This window comes from Amblyomma americanum, chromosome 7 (genome assembly GCF_052857255.1).
Source record: "Amblyomma americanum isolate KBUSLIRL-KWMA chromosome 7, ASM5285725v1, whole genome shotgun sequence".
In the NCBI taxonomy this organism is placed as follows: Eukaryota; Metazoa; Arthropoda; class Arachnida; order Ixodida; family Ixodidae; genus Amblyomma; species Amblyomma americanum.
In genome coordinates, this window is record NC_135503.1 from 1,086,444 (window position 1) to 1,106,832 (window position 20,389).

General features: G+C 46.2%; 2 protein-coding genes across 7 annotated transcripts in view; one reads left to right on the forward strand and one right to left on the reverse strand.

Annotated features, from left to right (window-relative positions):
- Positions 1-8,895, forward strand: part of LOC144098249 (U6 snRNA-associated Sm-like protein LSm8) — a 38,424-nt gene extending 29,529 nt beyond the window's left edge. The window contains exon 4 of the mRNA XM_077630749.1: positions 8,742-8,895. Within this exon, the coding sequence (XP_077486875.1) occupies positions 8,742-8,832 (91 nt within the window). The 3' untranslated portion in view covers positions 8,833-8,895. The remainder of the gene's footprint in view (positions 1-8,741) is intronic.
- A 399-nt stretch (positions 8,896-9,294) lies between these two features.
- LOC144098251 (oxysterol-binding protein-related protein 9-like) overlaps positions 9,295-20,389 on the reverse strand; it is a 165,642-nt gene continuing 154,547 nt past the window's right edge. For all 6 annotated transcript variants that reach the window (XM_077630755.1, XM_077630751.1, XM_077630754.1 and 3 more), the window contains one exon: positions 9,295-9,825. In XM_077630755.1, coding sequence (XP_077486881.1) covers positions 9,733-9,825 — 93 coding nt within the window. In that variant the 3' untranslated portion in view covers positions 9,295-9,732. The remainder of the gene's footprint in view (positions 9,826-20,389) is intronic.

Consider the following 20,389-nt stretch of genomic DNA (forward strand, 5'->3'; position numbering starts at 1 on the left):
AGACTTTACAACTTCCAGGCTCTCACTGCCAATTGTGAAGTACTCTTCCCTTGCTAGACTGTTGAACATTACCTTCATTTTCTGAATGTTAATTTTTAAACCCAGCGTTCTGCTCTGCCTGTCTAACTCATTGATCATGATTTGCAGTTCACCTCCTGAGTGACTCAGCAAAGCAGGAATACCTCCTGTAAACAGGTGGTGAATAGCATTGGCGAGATCATGTCTCCTTGCCTGACGGCCTTCCTTATTGAAATTTTATTGCTGACTTTAAGGAGGACTATAGTAGCTGTGCTGTTGCTATATATATCTTCCAGTATTTTGACATAAGGCTCTTCTACCCCCTGGTTACGCAATGCCTCTATGACTGCTTTCTCGTAATCAATGAAGGCTATATATAGAGGTTGGTTATATTTGCGCATTTCTCTATCCCCTGATTGATAGTGTGAATATGATCTATTGTGGAATATCCTTTACGAATGCCTGCCTGATCATTTCGTTGATTAAAGTCTAAGGTTGCCCTGACTCTATTAGCGATTACCTTAGTAAATACTTTGTAGGCAATGGATAGTAAGCTGATCGGTCTTAATTTTTCAAGTCCTTGGCGTCTCCCTTATTATGAATTAAGATAATTTTTGCATTCTTCCAAGCTTCTGGTACAGTCAAGGTCATAAGGCATTCCATATACATGGTGGCTAGTTTTTCTAGCACGATGTCCCATCCATCCTTCAACAGATCTGCTGTTACCTGATCCTCCCCAGCTGCTTTTCCCCTTTGCATTGCTACTAAGGCTTTCTTTACTTCATCTTTCGTTACTGGCAGGATGACGCATTGCTGTTGACTACTGTTTTTCTCATTAACGCTCTGATTACATTGGCTACTGTATAGGTCTGTGTAGAACTCTTCAGCTACGTTAACTATCTTATCCATATTGCTAATGACATTGCCCTGCTTGTCTCTTAATGCATACATCTGGTTTTTACCTATGCCTAGTTTCCTCTTCACCGCCTTTAGGCAACCTCTGTTCTTTAGAGCATGCTCGATTCTCTTCATAATAAACTTCCTTATGTCGGCTACCTTGCGCTTATTTATTAACTTCGATAACTCTGTCAGTTATACTCTGGTGGTAAGGTTTGACGCCCTCATGCTTTGGTGCTTCTTAATCAGATCTTTCGTCACCTGAGATAGCTTTCCGGTATTCTGTCGAACTGTCCTACCGCCTACTTCTACTGCGCACTCCGTAATGATGGCTGTGAGATTATCGTTCATTGTATGAACATCAAGATCGTCTTCCTCAGTTAAAGCTGAATATCTGTTTTGCAGCGCTATCCTAAACTCCTGTACTTTCCCCCTTACGGCTAACTCGTTAATGGACTTCCTCTTCATTAGCTTCTTCCGTTCCCTCTTCAAGTCTAAGCTAATTCGAGACCTTACCATTCTGTGGCCGCTATAACGCACCTTTCCGAGGACGGCCACATTCTGAACGATCCCAGGTTTAGCGCATAGTATGAAGTCGATTTCATTTTTAGTCTCACCATTGGGGCTCTTCCAGGTCCACTTCCTGTATTCTCGTTTACGGAAGAAGGTATTCATAATCCGTAAATTATTTCTATCTGCAAATTCGACTAATAACTCTTCCCTGCTATTTCTAGAACCTATCCCATAGTCACCTACCGCGTGGTCGTCAGCCTGCTTCTTGCCCACCTTCGCATTGAAGTCGCCCATCAGGACAGTGTAGTGTGATTTTACTTTATTCATTGCCGATTCTATGTCCTCATAGAAACTTTCAACAGTCTGGTCATCATGGCTGGATGTGGGCACGTAGGCCTGCACCACTTTCAGCTTGTACCTCCTATTCAGCCTAATTACTATAGCTGCTACCCTCTCATTAATACTATAGAAGTCCTCTAAGTTGCCAGCTATATCCTGATTAATAAGGAATCCCACACCTAGTTCTCGTCTATCCGCTAATCCGCAATAGCACAGTATGTGTCCGTCCTTTAGTACTGTATATGCCTCACCTGTCCTCCTAACTTCGCTAAGCCCTATCACATCCCATTTAATTCCCGCTAGTTCCTCGAACAGCACTGCTAGGCTAGCCTCACTAGATAAAGGTCTAGTATTCTGATATGCCTTAGTGTGCAATACTCCCATCCTGGCCTCGAACAACAATTAGCTTTCCCTAGAATTATCATAGATATTTTCTTTGGCAATTTCTTGCTTAAACATTGTGTATGTTCCCAGTGCGGATTTCGTCAGCACTCCTGTTTTCCTCAGAGTTCTCTCTGTTTCTTAAGCCTCTTTTTTAACTGACAATGCCTGTTTTGCCCCCAACTGCTGTCCAGATATTTCCTTGTCAGTTTTCTACTTGCCTTTCTCCATTTTGTGTAGGTATTTCTCATGTACAAGTAACTGAAAACTTTCCTAGCTCCACTGCCTTTCCCCTTGTTTTTCTCACCGCTCCTCAAATTCTACCTTACTGCTAGATTCTCTGCTCTCGTATGACGCACCATCCCATATCACCCTGGACCCCCAAACCAAGCCTACCTACCCCGCATTCCTTGATTTGTAACCTTGCTTGAACCTCTGGTCTCATGCATAGGACTGCATTGCAGAAAGTCAGACTTAGAACCATCACCCCTTTCCAGATCCTTCTTATCACTTTGTACCTATTGTAATTCCACAATGCCCTATTTTACAGCTAGGCTGTATACCTCTACCGTCCAAGGAAATTTTCATGTCGGCGGCGGCGTCAGCAAAAAATGCCGGGCTGAAAATTGAATGCTACTCCGAGTGGAAGAGCACCCAACAGCATAGAAATCATGTACTGATCATAAAGCAGCCGTAACATTAAAAATAAAAATAATACAAAAGTGAAAACAAAAAGGAAATATATGAGAAATATACAAAATAAAAATTTAAAATATAAAGAAACGCATAAAATAAAAAATTAACATATATGTATATGAAGGGTAAATCTTTGAAATCAGGCATATAGCTCAGTACTCATTTTCATTAAGACGAAACACAAAACAAGCGTCAAAATCAAGGTGCGTGTTAACAATGGGAACACCGTCCAATGCATTCCGATAAGCATTAGGCTAAAAATTGAATGCAAACAGCATGTCTCCTTTGAAATCGGACTTACAGCATACAGCTCAAGTACATTTCGCTTCTTTGGTTTCACTCTTTGTAGAGCCACGTGTGTGAATTTTCAAGTGATGTTGCAATGGGTAATTGGGTGTCGTTTTCTAGCTTCGCTGTCCAACCACCTTCACAGCGTGGATTGGAGCCACAAGTTTTTTTATTTCATGACAGCTGCATTCCTAATACATTTAGTCATTATGTTTTTTTCATGCTGTGTCAGATACTCGGCACCATTATTTATCCACACCCCAAGATACCTGTACTCATCCACTATCTCTACCGTGATCTCCTATATCCTATACTCGCTCCCCTCATCATTAAAATGCAGATTTTTCTTTACTGAACTTGAAACCTAATCTCCCTTTGTATCACAGATGTCCACCAACCTCTGCAAATCTTCCTTGTTGTCAGCCATTAGCATTATATCATCAATCTACATCAATTAGTCCCTGTAATGACTGTTCATCTATTCTCTGTATGCTCAGATACATTTTTGCCCATTTTATAAGCACTTTGTTACTTTTATAGATATCTTTTAAAAGGCAAGTTACTCCATCCTCTACATCCAGTGTGCCCAGTATGTCCCACAAATCCTCTTGAATAACGCTGTCGTAGGCTCCCCTGATATCCAGAAATGCTAGCCATATGGGGCCTGTGTTCAGCAGCCTTGATGCACTGCGTCAATGAAAACAGGTTGACCTTTAACCTTCTTTGTTTCCAGGACCTATCCCCCAATACCCATCCATTCCTGTGGTCTGCCCTTTCTAAACTGCATCACCATCTTGTAAACCACTGACGCAACTGTCATGGGATGTTTTTGTCAGCTTTGGCCCCATTTTCCTTTGGCCGAAAATCATACGACTTTCTTGCCCTCCAGAGGGAAACGTCCACCTGTCACACACCCCAGTTGGTCCTTGATGTGAACCCTGGCTTACCACCAACCGAGAGGGAAAGACCAGTCGGTCTTCTGCATCAGTTCCAAGACTGTTTCTCGTCTGCATCGGCAGTCAAACGGAATCCTCTCGCTAAGCACCGCGTAATAACGGATGACAGTACCCGACCGGTTCGACAAAACCCATACCGTGTCTCATTGCGGGAGCGTGAAGCCATAGCTAAGCAAGTCCAAGAAATGCTCCAAGATGGTGTTATCCAGCCATCGAGTAGCCCCTGGGCTTCACCTGTGGTTTTGCTTAAGAAGAAAGATGGCAGTCTGCGATTTTGCATTGACTACCGGAAGCTTAACCAGGTTACAAAAAAAGGCATCTACTCGTTACCACACATCGACGACTCTCTTGACCGGCTACGGCATGTGTGCTACTTTTCTTCGCTGTACTTAAAAAGTGGTTACTGGCAGATCGAAGTTGGCGAGCGGGATCGCGAGAAGACAACGTTCGTGACGCCGGATGGCCTTTACGAGTTCAAGGTCCTTCCTTTCGGTTTGTATTCGGCTTTGGCAACATTTCAGAGAATGATGGGCGCTGTTTTGTTAGGCCTGAAATGGCAAACGTGCTTGGTATACCTGGACGACGTTTTATTTTCGCCAACGGTCGAAGAACACCTACAGCACCTCTTGACTGTGCTACGGGCTATAAGATCTGCCAGCGTGACGTTAAAGCCCGAAAAATGCCACTTTGGTTATGAGGAGCTCTTTTTCCTTAGCCACGTTGTCAGCAATTGTGGAGTCTGGCTGGATCCTGCTAAAACAGCTGCCGTCGCCAACTTTCCCACCCCTTCGGACAAAAAAACGGTCCGGCGTTTTTTGGGCCTTTGCATGTATTACCGGCGGTTCATTGCCAACTTTTCCCGACTTGCTGCACCACTGAGGCATCTTACAAGAGAAGACGTCCCGTTCGCATGGAACGAGCAGCAGCAGCAGACATTTGATGAATTAAGGCGCCGCTTGCAAACGACGCCTGTCCTTGGTCATTTCGATTCTCATGCCGAGACACTGGTCCACACAGATGCCAGCAACGTGGCCCTCGGTGCTGTACTCTTTCAGTGGCAGGCTGGTGCCGAGCGTATAATAGCATACGCCAGTCGAACTCTGTCTCGTGCTGAATCTAGTTATTCTACGACCGAAAAAGAATGTCTCGCCATGGTATGGGCAGTAATGAAATTTCGACTTTACCTTTACGGCCGGAATTTTCATGTCGTAAGCGACCACCACTCTCTCTGCTGGTTGACGAACTTACGGCAGGATCCCTCTGGCCGCCTCCCACATTGGAGCTTACGCCTTCAGGAGTTCGACATGACCATTGTGTACAAATAAGGGCTCCAACATAACAATGCCGACTGTTTGTCCAGATCTCCAGTCGAGGTTGCACACGACGATGACGCACCGGACTTTCCTCTCATTGCAGCCGTATATGTAGTGACTGTTTCCAGTCAGCAACTTGAGGGCCCGGCGCTGAAACCTCTTGACTTCCTGGAAGCACATGCCACGGAGGTTCCCCAGCCCTTCGCAAGAACACAGTCCTCCTTTTGTATGCGTAACAACGTGCTGTACAAAGCTAACTTTTCTCCAACCAGAAGTGACTACCTCCTTGTCGTTCCAGCGAATCTCCATGAAGAAATCTTGTTGGCGTGTCATGACGAGCCCACCGCCGGTCACCTGAACTACGCCTGCACTCTGGTTCGGATTTAAAACAGCTATTAAGCTTGTGGAGACAGTGCAACACTATGTGCGCATGTGCCGCAATTGTCGACGACGAAAAAGACTCCTGTCAAGCTAGCTGGACTTTTACATCCCGTACAAGTGCCCAGAGTCCCGTTTGGGCAAGTTGGCATGGGCCTTCTTGGCCCTTTCCCAACTTCCTCTTTGGGAAATCGATGTATCATCGTCGCCACTGATTACCTTAGATGCTACGCTGAAACCAAGGCCCTCCAGTGTGGCACAGCGGCTGAGGCTGCTGCGAAATTTTTCGTGGAACTTGTCGTCCTCAGGCATGGCACCCTGGCACTTATCATGGATAGAGGCACTGCTTTCGCTATCAAACTCTTGGAATCCCTCATGCGGCTGAGTGGCACTACCCATAGGAAAACAACCGCCTACGATCCCCAGACAAATGGCCTGACCGAGCGCCTTAGCAAAACTTTCGTCAACATGCTGTCCATGCATGTTGACGTTGAGCATTGATCTTGGGACGATATTCGGCCATATATTACTTTCGTGTATAACATGGCTCAACAGGAAACCACGCGGAGGACGCCCTTCTGTCCATTGTACGGTCGCGAAGTGTCGACAATGTTGGAAGCAATGGGCCCCATGACGGCCGCAACCCCGACATTGGCACTGAGGAATTTACGCTTGTGAGAGTGTGCATCGGGAACCAACAAGGCCGTGACGCCCGACGTTACAACTGCCGTCAGAGACTAATGACGTTCGCCCCGGATGACAAAGTGTGGGTATGGACTGCCATTCTATGCCACGGTCTTTCCCGAAAACTGCTAAAGCAGTATTTTGGCCCCTACAGAGTTCTCAGTCAGCTAAGCAGCATAACCTATGAAGATCTTTCGGATGGGGTTTCCTGTACTACTCGCCGTCAGCAGAGACCAGACCATTGTTCATGTCATGTGGATGAAGCCCTACGAGACATTTAGTGGCTAAGTGAGTGCCACGCGATACTCAGTCTTGTTTTTTTCTTTCTCCCTATTTTCTTGTTAAAGCATGCTCTTTCCGAGGCCGATGCTCTTTCCGAGAGGAAAGGTAATGCCGCATCTACAATAAAGCCTCTCGGCGGCTGTTCGGCACGCAGCACGTGGGCCATGCTGTTCGCTTCTGAAGAAGGACCTAATGTTCTGCTCTGGCCGCCTCGGTGTGCTGTCGCATCTTCTCGGAGCTTCTCGGTGTTGGCGTTTCTCTGCCGTCTAGACGCAAACTACCAGCACCAACTGCTACGTGACAATATCATGTTCATCCTGATTAGTCACCATCCATTATCATTTTGCTCACTACCTCTCCATGATTCACTACAGTGCAGCAAACACGGACAAAAGGAAAACTATACAAAACAAGCACAGCGCTTGTTTTGTCTAGTCTCCCTTTTGTCCGTATTTGCTGCGCTGTTGTGAATCATGACTATATACCCATTCGGCCAACATTCTCTACTTAACCTCTCTTATTGCCTACTTAGATTTTGGTCCCAATTTCTTTATTAACATAATTGGAAGACCATCTAGTCCTGTCAACGTGATAATAGGAACCTTCTCTACTCTTTCCCACTCTCTTTGTCCAAGCCAAATAATTGCAGTCACCGGTGAATTCTCCTTCAATAAAGTACATGCAACATTTCTTTGTTTTTTAAATTTTTCGATCATCCTTGTTCCATTGCCTCATCCCCTTCTAGCCGAATACCTTGATCTCTAACTATAAACCTTGCTCTAACTTAGTCTTAATTACCCATCAAGTTCAGATGTTTTCAAAATTTCTTGCTACTTTTCTACCCTTTTTACTTACTTTTGAAATCCGTTGGGACCCCTTTCTTCTACTTTTCTCATTGATCAAATAGGATGTTTCCCTTCCGCAGTACATAAAGTTATCCCATCGTCTATCTAATTCACCTTCTTACTACCCTCGTTTCTTGCATAATCGGTGTTCCCCAAAGGCTTCCAGATGTTTTTCTATGGCCTTCTTGACCTCATCATCCCACCAACCCTTGTGTTTGCATCTTCTTTTTCCTTTTGGCCCAACTCGCACCTTAGCCATCTCTTGCTCAAGTAATCGAGCTAATTTAGTATAAGTCCATTCTGTTCTATTGTCCTCAGTAATTACTTCCTCAATTTGTTTGGCTGCTGCTTCCAATTGCTTTTCTGAGTAAAAGTTCCCATCTGATTGTTCATCTTGCCTCGATCCTACACCGGTTTCTCTTCTGAAACCTGGCTTAATAAGTCTGTGATCATTGTCTAAATTTCTCGAGCCATGTTCATCTATGTTCATTACCCCTAGCCTATTATACATCCTATGTGATATAAGTGCATAATCTATCGTTAAGTGCAGACTCCCTGCCTCCCATGGTATGAGCCCTTCACACTTCTCGGTACTGTTACAACTAACTCATGCCTGTCACACATATCCAGCAGTATGCTTCCTGTCGAATCTGTATATCCATCCAGGTCTTGTGTGTGTGTGTGCATTCATATTGCCTGATATAATTATCTCGCTTTCTCCTCCTAGCTCACCAATGTCGCTTGAGATACATACTGCCATTTTTCTGTTTTCCCTCTTTGGCATTAGTTCCTGCTCACAGGTGTACTAAGCCAAGGAGAGTTTGCTCCCCTGCGACTTTTCCTTTCGCTTGACTGACACCAGCGCTGCATTGTGGCCACTTTGGGCAGCGCACCAAGTGCTCCCCCATTGAGTTACAGAGATGTTTCATGACCATAAAGCGCTATTGAAGGATTCTGGAGGTTTGTTGTGACTACATGCACTTTGTTTCAGCCAAAACAGATTCTGACAGGCCTAGGTGTCTATTGAGAAAAATTTTAGTACATTAGTTTGATTTGCTTGCCACTTAAAGGTTGATGACTTTCAGGTGTTCTAAAATGTGAGATATTTTGTCAGGAGGTGACAGAGTATGTTGCTGCCCACTGTCGTGCAGGGTTGTCGTTGGGCAAGTGGACGACGAGTTGGACATGCACCTGGACTTGGCCAACATGCGTGCTGAGCCACTGAATGCAGTGGTCCACTAGCAGCAGCTGCATCTTTTCTGGACAAAGGGCCGCTCTGCTCTGCAGTAAAACATTTTACCAGCATTTTGTCCTGTCATATTTGGGTTGATGCCGTGCAGTTGCTCTTTTGGCTGAAGGAGAAGCACAACACAGCACGGAGGAAGAAACATGGGAAGGTGATTCAATTTGATACCTCTGTGCAGCTGCCAGGTAGCTGCAAAGTGGTTTTTGTCTGCTACCAACATCCTCCGTACAGGTGCATGGTCTTTCTTTTCCTTCTTTCTTACAATAGTCTTTCAGGAACAACTAGTGCTGTCAAGAAAGAGCAAAGAAATACAACCATGTGCATGCAGTTTTAGGAAATAACATTCGTGAGCCATGGTCTCGCCCGACGAGTGACACACCCACAGTCAGCATAAAAGACATCGGTTTATTCTGGACCAATCCAACGCTTCCAGGCACAACAGGGAATGTAGTGGCAGAACAGAGCATGCGGTCTATACTCTCGAGAGTGCAGTGCTGGGACTACAACAAAATGGGCTCTAAAGGTACGGGCACACTGGCGGAAACGCGGTGATTTTCTGGCAGTGTGTCTGTATTGGGTTGGTCGTGCACCAACCACTCGCGCCAAACAGCTATGCTCCCATCTTGGTAAGGTGCTGCCGAAAGCGACCGTGCCCCAGCAGCGCTCTCTCCGGAATCCACTGGCGCGCGCTGCTTTCGCTGTCCTCGGGAGCAGCAGTTCTGTCATCGCAGTTGCACTGCACCACACGCAGCTAGATGACAGCGTGCGCAGTTTAAATAGATAAAAAGGGGCCGTAGAGCCCTGCAACGTTTAAAATCTTTGTAGTTTCAAAGAAAGAATTTATGTGCTTGGGTGCTAATGAGCAAGCAAACTTTCTATGCTAAGGTTACGTCTTGCTAGTGCAGTTTCTGTTGAAGGTTCCCGGCACATCTGGGCCTTGTTCTGAGGTCAGCCTTGTAGGTAAACGTGTCCCCTTCTTTCTTGAATAGCTGCAATGTAAGATACATGCTTAGAAATGCAGAGTAGGGACTCAAATCAGTCACATTGGTAGAATTGCGTATGTTTTATTTTTGAAATGGAAATTTTTATAGCGAAGCCGTTGCTAATTAATCTCGGTGTATTGGTACAGTGACTAATTTGTAATGAACACGAAGCCTAGATGTATAGAAGGAAACGTAACTTGTTGGCCAGAAAGACCACGAGGAGGCACAGCCTCTGTCAGGCTTCTCCAACTGCAGGAAACTATCCCCGAGGGCTGAGGAGACAGCGGCTCCCAAATATTCTAAAAAAAAACAAACTTCGAAACCGACGTATCTCAAGCAAGCTTTAGCTTACAACACTTGCAATCGCCTCTCTTTCTTCCAAGCACTGTTTTTCTGCATGTGCTTAAAGGAGGGTAGACACCTAACTTTGGTGGCATGTTTTTTAGTCTACAGTAATGCGGAAGACACTGAATCACCATGTCGTATTCGCCTACAATCGGTAAATAATTTATAATTGAATTTTTTTGTCATGTTGTTTCGGTTTCAACAGCCGAATGATAACTATGATGTGAAAGTCTGGTTACACGTCCTCAAGAGCCGGAATGACAATGAAAGTAGAAGCAGCAATTATATTGCAGTTTTTTACGCGTCGTGTGACCTAAAACCTCTCTTTGACCTCACAGTCATCGTTCGGCTTTTGAAACCGAAACAGCACGAGAAATAAATTCAGTTATAAATTATGCTTAGAATACCATGTGGTAATCCATGTAGAATAATGCCTTACACATCATAAAAGAAAACACGCACGCAATAGTTAGGTGTCTATACTTAAACATTTTCTTGAAAGCGGAAGTGTCTGCAACTTCCCCGACACGTCTTGCCAATAGGTAAGATGCAGTGGGCCGACTCATTTCTGACTGGAATCATGAGATGCTAGTGGATAAACCTGACTCTCATGACACCATATCTTTTAGGCATGCCTATTTTTTTTTGTGCCTTTTTCAGCTTTGAGATTTTTGAAGCTTGTCAAAACTGTAGCTGCATTTATTTGAGGACTGTCAGTGCAGCGATAATGATAGTGGCTGTGTCCAGCCCAGGTCTAATGTTCCTATTGAGTGTGGGCATGGACTGGCTGCTAGTTCAGCCTCAATGACCGTGTGGTCACTACAAGTTAGAGCATGGATGCAACAACATACTGGAAATGCATGCTTTCTTATTTAGATATGAGAAAATTGTGTGTGTCAAGGTTACTACGGGAAATTATGGTGTACGTCTCTCCAACTGCTTTATTGAAATTGTGGAAACAGTGGCCAGATGGTCGTTCAACCAGTTTCTCAAAATGCATTAATCGTAGGCTCAAACAACACATGACCCAATTGCATGGCAAAGGAAATCGGCATATTCGGGTCCTAGCCTCTTGGCAGTGGACGCAAATTTGCAACCATATGGATGTAATCTCTGGTCGAAAAACAGGTTGCTCTTTCTTCAATGCTTGCTCTCCGGACTCCTCCAAAGCTGCCACCTTGAAAGCAAACACCAAACTGATACACCAATTTGAGGGTACTGACAACCTCATTTCTTTCCTCAAAAACAAATATATCGCTAACGCTCCTCCCGTTCTTGAATACCAAACTAGAGCGAACCGTCAACTTGATGAGGAAATCGAGGCAGACGTGTGGGCAGCCCTGCAGCAGTTATTCACCACCTCTGTCCCAGGGACAGATGGCACTCTGTAACATCACATACCCTCACGGAGTACATGTACAGCTGCTGGAGAGAGGGTGCCACAATTACTTTTATACCAAAACTTGGCAAACCCCTCAGTCTGGAAAATCTCCGACCTGTATCCCTCGCCTCCTGCGCCAGTAAACTAATGGAGCATGTCCTCCTGAATAGGCTGAGCCAGTACATAGACGGCCAATAGCTGTATCCACACACCATGCTCGGCTTGCAGCAGCACTTGCCAGCGCTGAATGTCGTGCTCGAACTCTGAAATCCTAGACCGAAACCTCTCCCACCGGCCGAGAGCACTGCTTGCACTAGACCTATCTAAAGCTTTTGATAATGTTAAGCACTCGGCAATACTCATTGTCCTTCAGTAATCTGAATGTCGGGAAGATGACATACAGTTATGTCAGGGCCTTCCTGAAAGGGACCCTGAAATGATTTCGGTGGGTATATTCTATAGTGGAACAGATCTGCAGATCGTGGTTTCTGTGGGTATTCGAGTCAAATCTGAAAGCTTTGCATGGAACCTATGACTTAGAAATAATTTTCTTAAATCTCTGTTTGCAGCAGCTGACCAGGGCGACCCCTCACCGCGCGTCCCCTGCCGATGATGTCAGTGGACACAAGCGCCAGCCTTCAAGCTCGCCCATTCTGCCCACTGACATCATCAGGTTAGGGGACGTGGTGAGGTGTGTCGCCCAGTCGGTTGCGAGCTACTGCGAGCAGCGATTCTGAAAAAAGTTCTAAATTATAGGGTCCACGCAAAGCTATTAAATTTGACTCGAATACCCACAAAGACCACCTCTACAGATCTGTTGCACTAGAATATGCCAATCTAAAATATTTCGGGGCTCCTTGAAGGACAGGATAGCGGAAATACAATTCGGTGCAACCAAACCTAACCCTTTTCATATAGGGGGAACAGGTACCGCACAAGGCGTGGCCATCTCGCCATTTCTTTCCAACGTGGTCCTCATTCTACCGGCCCGTAAAACTCTGAGAAATTCCCGCCTAGAACATTCTCTGTACGCGGATGATATTACCCTCTGGAATGGGACAGGAAATTATGGCCAAATTGAGAAGACACTTCCAGCCGCTACATATGTCGTCCAGTCTCATGCTTGGAGGATTGGCTTAACCTGCTCCCCAAGTAAATCAGAGCTCTTGGTCTTTCGCAAAAGACCTTGTACTCAACCCCCCTAAGGTGATAATCACCCTCAATAATGGCCAGATACTCAAAGTCCAAACCATCGGAGTACTAGGAATGCTCCTACAGAATAGTGGGAGAAATAATGCTGCAATTGGCCAACTGAAAGCAAGCTCCAACACCACATGTCTCCATCTACAGAATTACTAACAGACAGAGGAATGAGGGAGGCTGACACATATGGCGACTAGTGCAGGCTTTCGTTCTCCGCTGTATAACACCTATCCCTTACGTTCATCTCTCCCGAGCTTAGAAAGAGTCCCATCATTCGCACAGCATATAAAAGCCCTCCACCTCCCCAATTATATACCCCCACTGCCGCCGCGGTGGCTGAGTGGTTATGACGCAATTGGCTGCTAGACCGAAAGACGCGCGTTTGATCCTGGCCGCGGCGGTCGAATTTCGATGGAGGCGAAATTCTAGAGGCCCGTGTACTGTGCGATGCCAGTGCACGTTAAAGAACCGCAGGTGGTAGAAATTTCCGGAGCCCTTCACTACGGCGTCTCTCATAGCCCGAGTCACTTTGGGACGTTAAAATCCCCTAAGCCTAACCATATACCCCCACTGAAAAACTGCTGCAGCTTGGGGCACACAACGTGGACGCGCAGCTTGCAGCACGTACATTACGAACGCCTCTCCCTCACGACCGCAGGAAGGGCACTATTCTTGGAAAGCCCAAAATTGGGCACACCACCACGGCGCCCCCGAACTTTCACTCCCTAAAGAAATTGCCAACCGTATATTCATTCCTCCCCTCCCCAAAAACATGCACCTAGAGCATGACCAAGGCCGACGCGCCGCCAGAGCAAATTAAGGCACTGCATAAACACTACTTTCCCTGGCCGGAAAGGGTCCGCGTGGACGCGGCAGAATAACCCGACAAGAAAGCATTTGTACTCGTAGTCGTAGACAACCACGGCCAACTGCTGATGCTGGCCACCTCCCTCAATACCGGACTATCGATAGAGGCTGAGGAGGCGGCCATATAGCTTGCCATAGCCGGCAAGCAGGGCAGGACACCTACTCAGTGTTTGGAAGGCCGCAACCAGGAACTTCACTAAGAGAAGGCTTCATGCCCCAGCTGTCTCCATCCTAGCAAAAGCCGAATTATCCACAGAACAGTTCCAGCTCATATGGGTGCCAGCACATGTATACGTCCCACCCAGGAAACGGGAGCTCATGAATGTGTCCAAGGATTCGTCAACCGGGCACAGAGCGACCAGCGCCCCTAGTTCAGGAGGGTGTTCCTGGTAACCTACCATAAAATAACCCTCCACTTTCGAAACGATCGGCTCAAATGCCCACTTCTGCACAAATCCCTCGGCAAAGCTGTGGTACAATTAAATGCGCTGAGTTTTACAATCGCAACATGAGACACGACTGGACGAAGCGCAACTATCAACTGAAATTTATTATGGAATATGGGACATATAAAGGAAACGGAATTCATCAAAGAGCATGCGTAAGATCCTGTGTTAACGGCATGAGCTGCTTTCGAAGAAAAGCCATCTCCCTTTTTGAAGGTGAAGGTGTGCTGGCGCAACCTTCGTTACAATTAGCTATGATTAAAGCCTCGGTGATTTCTCTGCTGACTTTGAGCACGTGGCCAGCACACGTGTTTTTTCTAGTCATGGTTTTCTTTTTTTTGCAAGGATCGCAAACCTTGCAGGGATCTGCAGGGGTGCCTGGGCCATGCCAAGGTTTCTGGAGTGCTCCTGCAATCTGATGTTCAGGCAGTGGCCAGTATAGCTGGCGCTACACGAGAGAGGAATGCTGTAGACACCCATTTAGCAGTGCACAAACGGTTATTTATGTTGCTGGGCACGCGGCTGCCTTGTTTCTCCATCCTGTTGACCCTCTGGCAAAACTTCAGTTTTTTTTTTTTGAGCAGCGAAGACCAGCTTTACGCTGCGCCTGCTTTTTGATGCGTTGCGAAAGCTAATGAACATATGGGATGACGACTGGGCTTAGTATTTTCTGTTCACGCTCTTCGGCTGGTGGGCGCTTTCTTCTGAACCCATTCAGGCAATCCGCCGCTATACCTATCTACTTTTCGAAAGCATGTCAGCTTGTCGGTCCATGCTTGCTTGCATCTTGTGGTGGCAAGACTTTATGGCCTGTTACAGGCATGCCTTTGCCAAGCCTCTTTTAATAACCTTTGAGTGGTCTGATTCGAATTTTAGGAGTGGCTTCTCACTGCTGACCATATATGACCAGCACGTGTGATCATCTCCCGGGTTTATGCAAATGTCTAAAAATTGGAGACAGCCATCTTTTGGAACCTCCGCTGTGAATAACATGCTTTCGTGCGCCGCTTCGAAGGACCCTACAACCGCTTCCGGCTCAATCATGTGGCTCACGCATTGCCTGGCATCCGCTAATATTAACAAGATAGCACAACGAACCCATCAAGGTGTTGCGTGAAGAATTCAGTCCATTGACGTCACTTAATTCCGTTTTAATGACGCTACTTTCGGTTTGGTGACGTCACGTGGTATGTGGCTTCCCGCTTGCTAAGCAAGACGACTTATGACATATGCTTGTCACGACAGCGCATCACGTGTTATGCTTAGTACTTCATGACATACATACATACATACATACATACATACATACATACATACATACATACATACATACATACATACATACATACATGCACAATACAACGGTTACCATAAATATAAATCAGGAGCTATAAATTAGTCATGATGACACATATGTCTTTACAGGACCCATAACGACCATGTATCACGCGACTTGAGTAATCATACACCTTAATGTAACCACATAAACCTTGATTTCCACTACGAGCACACAACTCGCCAAGTAAGAACAACTCACTAAGCAAGGATCGTGTGTGACAGAGACACAGTATCGCTCAAAGCTTCGAAACCCCTCGACAGGCTCCTTATCCCAGCAAACAACGTACCTCCCCATGTGCGCCCAGAAAGGATGGAATATCCCAGTCCCAGTACAACATTTATCGAACATTTCCAGGCCGTAGAGGGAGGACACAGGAACACAAGCAAAAGGGCAGTGTGCCCACTAATGGTCTAGAAACGTTTTTTCGAGGGTGTTAAGCAGAAACAAAAACAAATCATAGCATTTTGGTCCCAGAAAGGTAACTGGGAAGAACGTTTTTGGGACCAACCCTTTTCAACAAAAAATACAAATTGACTCCTCGCTCCCTTTTCTCTCTCCCTCGATCGCGTCAAAAGCTGCGGGGAGAAAAGGTTTTGCTCTTGCACTCGCCGTTTTGAGGGATCAAACAGTTTCGTTCGAACAACTGAAGGAAGCGCAGTTAACCTCGCATCTCTCGTGGACCGTCGGCTCCGTACTGCGGGCAGGCAGGCGACGGCGGTCTGCCTTTTCATCGCGCAGCCGGAAGCAACACACCCGTCTTCTATAGTGTTTCCAACTTCAACACAGTGCGGCGGTCCCTGCAGGCATCTCCAACCACTAGCGGTCCTCGTTGCGCCGCTGTCATGCAGAGGCGCAGTAATGGCCTCCCGTCGCTCGGCCGGCTTCCTCGATGGACGGAAGCCATCTTGCTCACACGTATTCGCGCAGCACCTAGCCGCTCGCGCGCAAGCCCCAGCTCGCGGCAGCTCTTGCTCTCATCACTGGGCTGTCGTGGACTTCGTAGCTACGGATTCGTGGCAGCTTGCCCGCGCACCTCGGCCTGCCCACATAATTCCTTTTGAAACTGATGCAGCGGCGCGCGGTGCATAGCAAGTCCTTTGCGCATCTTCACTGCCCTACACCATAATGGCGCTCTTTCAGGCGTCGTTCGCGGCAGCGGATTTCAAGGCAATGGGCGACTCCTAGCACGCACTCTGCATTCCTCAGCGCTTCCGTTGACTGTGGCGTGTTGTTGGCGGCAGCGTGGCCGTGTACTGCGGTCACGGGCGGGAGAGACCTTCGGAGGCCCACCAGACTCTTGCTGCGAGTGCCCATGGATTAACCTGCTTCACCTACATTGCCGACCTGTCGCAGCGGTATAGTTTGTGTTGTGTTTGTGTCGCTGACTCCCAACCCACCCCCACCGGATTACTTGTGCCTTGTTCACCTTGATCTCGCCTCCCACGCCGTATTGCGCCGCACGCGCGGCGCGCCAGGGCTCCTATATACCTCAAGACGTTTCCCTTCCCGTCTGGCTCCAAGCAGTCTTATCTCCACACTTAGTCAGAAGAAAATAAAACGGGGGTGTAACGAGGATGTAACGCGTATGTTTTAGCGTTCGCTGTGCCGTGAGAAAGCGCAGGACAGAAGGCTTCGTTGAATTCATATATATAGTTGCAGCAGTGGCAGCATTTTATTTCATCCCCAGGTTTCCGTTGGCAACGTCGTCAAGGTATGTTGGTTTATGCTCCTTTTTCATTTTCGCCGAGTAGAATTAATTTTTTTCTGTTTTTATAACACGTCACTGAAGCTTACTCCGAGGCTTGTGCGAGAGGCAAAGCGAGAGGGAGGTTTCAACCTGCAGAAAATCCGTGACCTGAAACCGCGTATCAGTATCGTACGCCCATCTCGTCTTTTCTAATGGCACCCAGGTTGCTTTTTACATGCGTTTGCTTTTGCGTGTGCATATATGCTTTTGTATACCCTTTAGAATGTTTGCTTAAGGTGCATCAACTTTCAGCCTGTATTATGTTTTTATTGCTTCATTTTTTTCAGATTTCTCAGAGCTAGAGAAAAATTTGGCCATTATTATATGCTGGTGCCGTAGTGCTACGAACATTGTGTTAAATTTTCCATACATATGCGTCTCCTGTTTGTATTCATTTAAATGCGAAGAGCGCATATAATAAACTTAAATTACATTTGTATCGCACTGCTGTTTCCTATTATATGGGCGATATCGGGCGACTTTTTGAATTCATATTTCCTTTGTGCGCAAAATTCTAGCACATTTCATATTCTTGTGGTGGGAGCAGCGCAGCACGAAACAAATTAGAGGCGAGAATCGACGCTGACTAAAAATTTTTTAATGCACGTTCGTCGAGTATATGCATCTCGCTCGTGCAAGCAGGAAAGGACAGTAGCATGACAAACGCATCAGATGTACACGTGGTAAATGATTGGGACAACGCACGCAGATAATCAATTTCGCTGTCACGAAACGCCATCGAAGGTATGCTGACGCATACGTCGCTCTTTTGTTGCCTGTTGAAGGCTTCTTCAATCTCCCTGGTCCGTTGATCAAAATATGACGTGATGACCATTGTGTTGCTAAGCTGCAGGTCACATTCATGCTCTTTGCAATGTTTTGCTAATTCACTGCTGATGGCGCCTTTTAGGGACCTTTTGTGCTCTCGAAGCCGTTTATTCAAACAGTGCCCTGTTTGACCAATGTAGGTGCGTCCGCATGACAGAGGTATTTCATAAACCCCGCTTTTCACAAATTTCACGTGTTTTTTCCGGTGCTTTTTCTTGCATTGATTTTTCTTTGCTCGCTGTTGGCTTTGGCGCACAGGCTTCGTAACTTGTTGGGTGCTGACATGAGCACTTTTACACCATCTATTGTGCCCACCTTTTTGAGACTGTGGGAAATGCCATTAATGTAAGGAATGACCGCGTACGGCTTCCTTTCTTCTGATGTCGTTGTGACATATTTTCTGCCTCTAAGTGCTTGCAGAATCCCTTCAGCAACACTGGATCGCAGTTTTGTCGGGTAACCTGCTGCTTTCAGCCGACTGTTCTGGGCGTCAAAACTGCCTTGAATTTCATGATGACAGGATCTCGTCAATGCGGCTCTCATTGCTGCTTTTGCTAAGGACTAGAAGAACTAGGACTAGAATTAACGAGTGAACTCCTAGAAAACAACGTTATGTGATTTCTTGACTTGACGCTAACCTTTCTATGCGCTCACATATGCTGGCGGTATGGACCACGAAGCTAGAAGGGACTGCTCCCCTACACATCTGCGCACTCCAAGGTCATCAAGCGGGGGTAGAAAAAAACAGCAATGAGAGCCGCATTGACGAGATCCTGTCATCACGAAGTTCAAGGCAGTTTTGACACCCAGAACCGTCGGCTGAAAGCAGCAGGTTACGCGACGAGACTGCTATCCAGTGTCGCCGAAGGGATTCTGCAAGCACTTGGAGGCAGAAATTATGTAACAACCACATCAGAAGAAAGGAAGCCGTACGCGGTCATTCCTTACATTAATGGCATTTCCCACAGTCTCAAAAAGGTAGGCGCAAGAGCTGCTGTAAATGTGCTGATGTCAGCACCCAACAAGTTAAGAAGCCTGTGCGCCAAAGTCAACAGCGAACAAAGAAAAAATCAGTGCAAGAAAAAGCACAAAAAAACACGTGAAATGTGTGAAAAGCGGGGTTTATGAAATACCCCTGTCATGCAGACCCACCTACATTGGTCAACCAGGGCGCTGTTTGAATAAACGACTTCGAGAGCACACGAGATCCCTAAAGGGCGCCATCAGCAGTGAATTAGCAAAGCATTGCAGAGAGCATGAATGTGCTCCGCAGCTTAGCAACACAATGGTCATCACGTCATATTTTGATCAACGGACCAAGGAGGTTTAAGAAGCCTTCAACATCCGACAAAAGAGCGACGTATGCGTCAGCATACCTTCGATAGCGTTTCGTGACAGAGAAATTGATTATCTGAGTGCGATGTCTTAATACGTTACCACGTGTTTATATATATATATATATATATATATATATATATATATATATATATATATATATATATATATATATATATATATATATATATATACATACATACATACATACATACATACATACATACATACATACATACATACATACATACATACATACATACATACATACATACATACATACATACATACATACATACATACATACATACATACATACCTTTTTCCCCATAGTTTCGAGACTGATTTTCTTATCTAGAAATAATTCCCCAAAACAAATGTTGGTGCTTATGTGTAGCGCCATATTTTCGGGCTAACCTGAGCTATTTATGTTCAATGTTGTGGCGGCCGCTAGATGGCACATGTAGAAAAATACGTTGTCACTAGTCGTTTGCGCATTCTACAGTGAGTGAATGTGGAGAGATGGACGTCCATCTCGAAGAGCGTGTAAACATAAAATTCTGTGGGAAGCTTGGCAAGACAGCCACACAGACGTATGAGCTCCGTGGCGCTTACGGCAACGTGACATTATCGCGGGCGCGAGTTTTCGAATGACACAAGAGGTTCGTTTCGGGGAGGACGTCGGTTGAAGACGACACAAGGCAGGGAAGCCCTTCAACCTCACGGAACGAAAACAACATGACTCGGATCAGGGAAATCTTACCATTACAGTCCGCATGCTATCAGATGATGTCGACATTAGTAAGACAACATGCCACCAAATTTTGCGTGAGAACTTGGGGAAACGAAAGCTGAATGCCAGACTTGTGCCGCACTCCCTCACCCAGGACCAGAAGGACACGCGGGCATCAGTGAGCGCTGATCTGCTCTCCGAGGCAGAGAAGGATGCTGCATTCGTCGACAGCATCATTGCTGAAGACGAAACATGGTGTTTTCAATACTTTCCTCAAAGAGGCAGAGCGCCGAATGGCGGTCCACAAGCTCTCTGGCATCGAGAAAGGTGCGACAGAATACCAAAA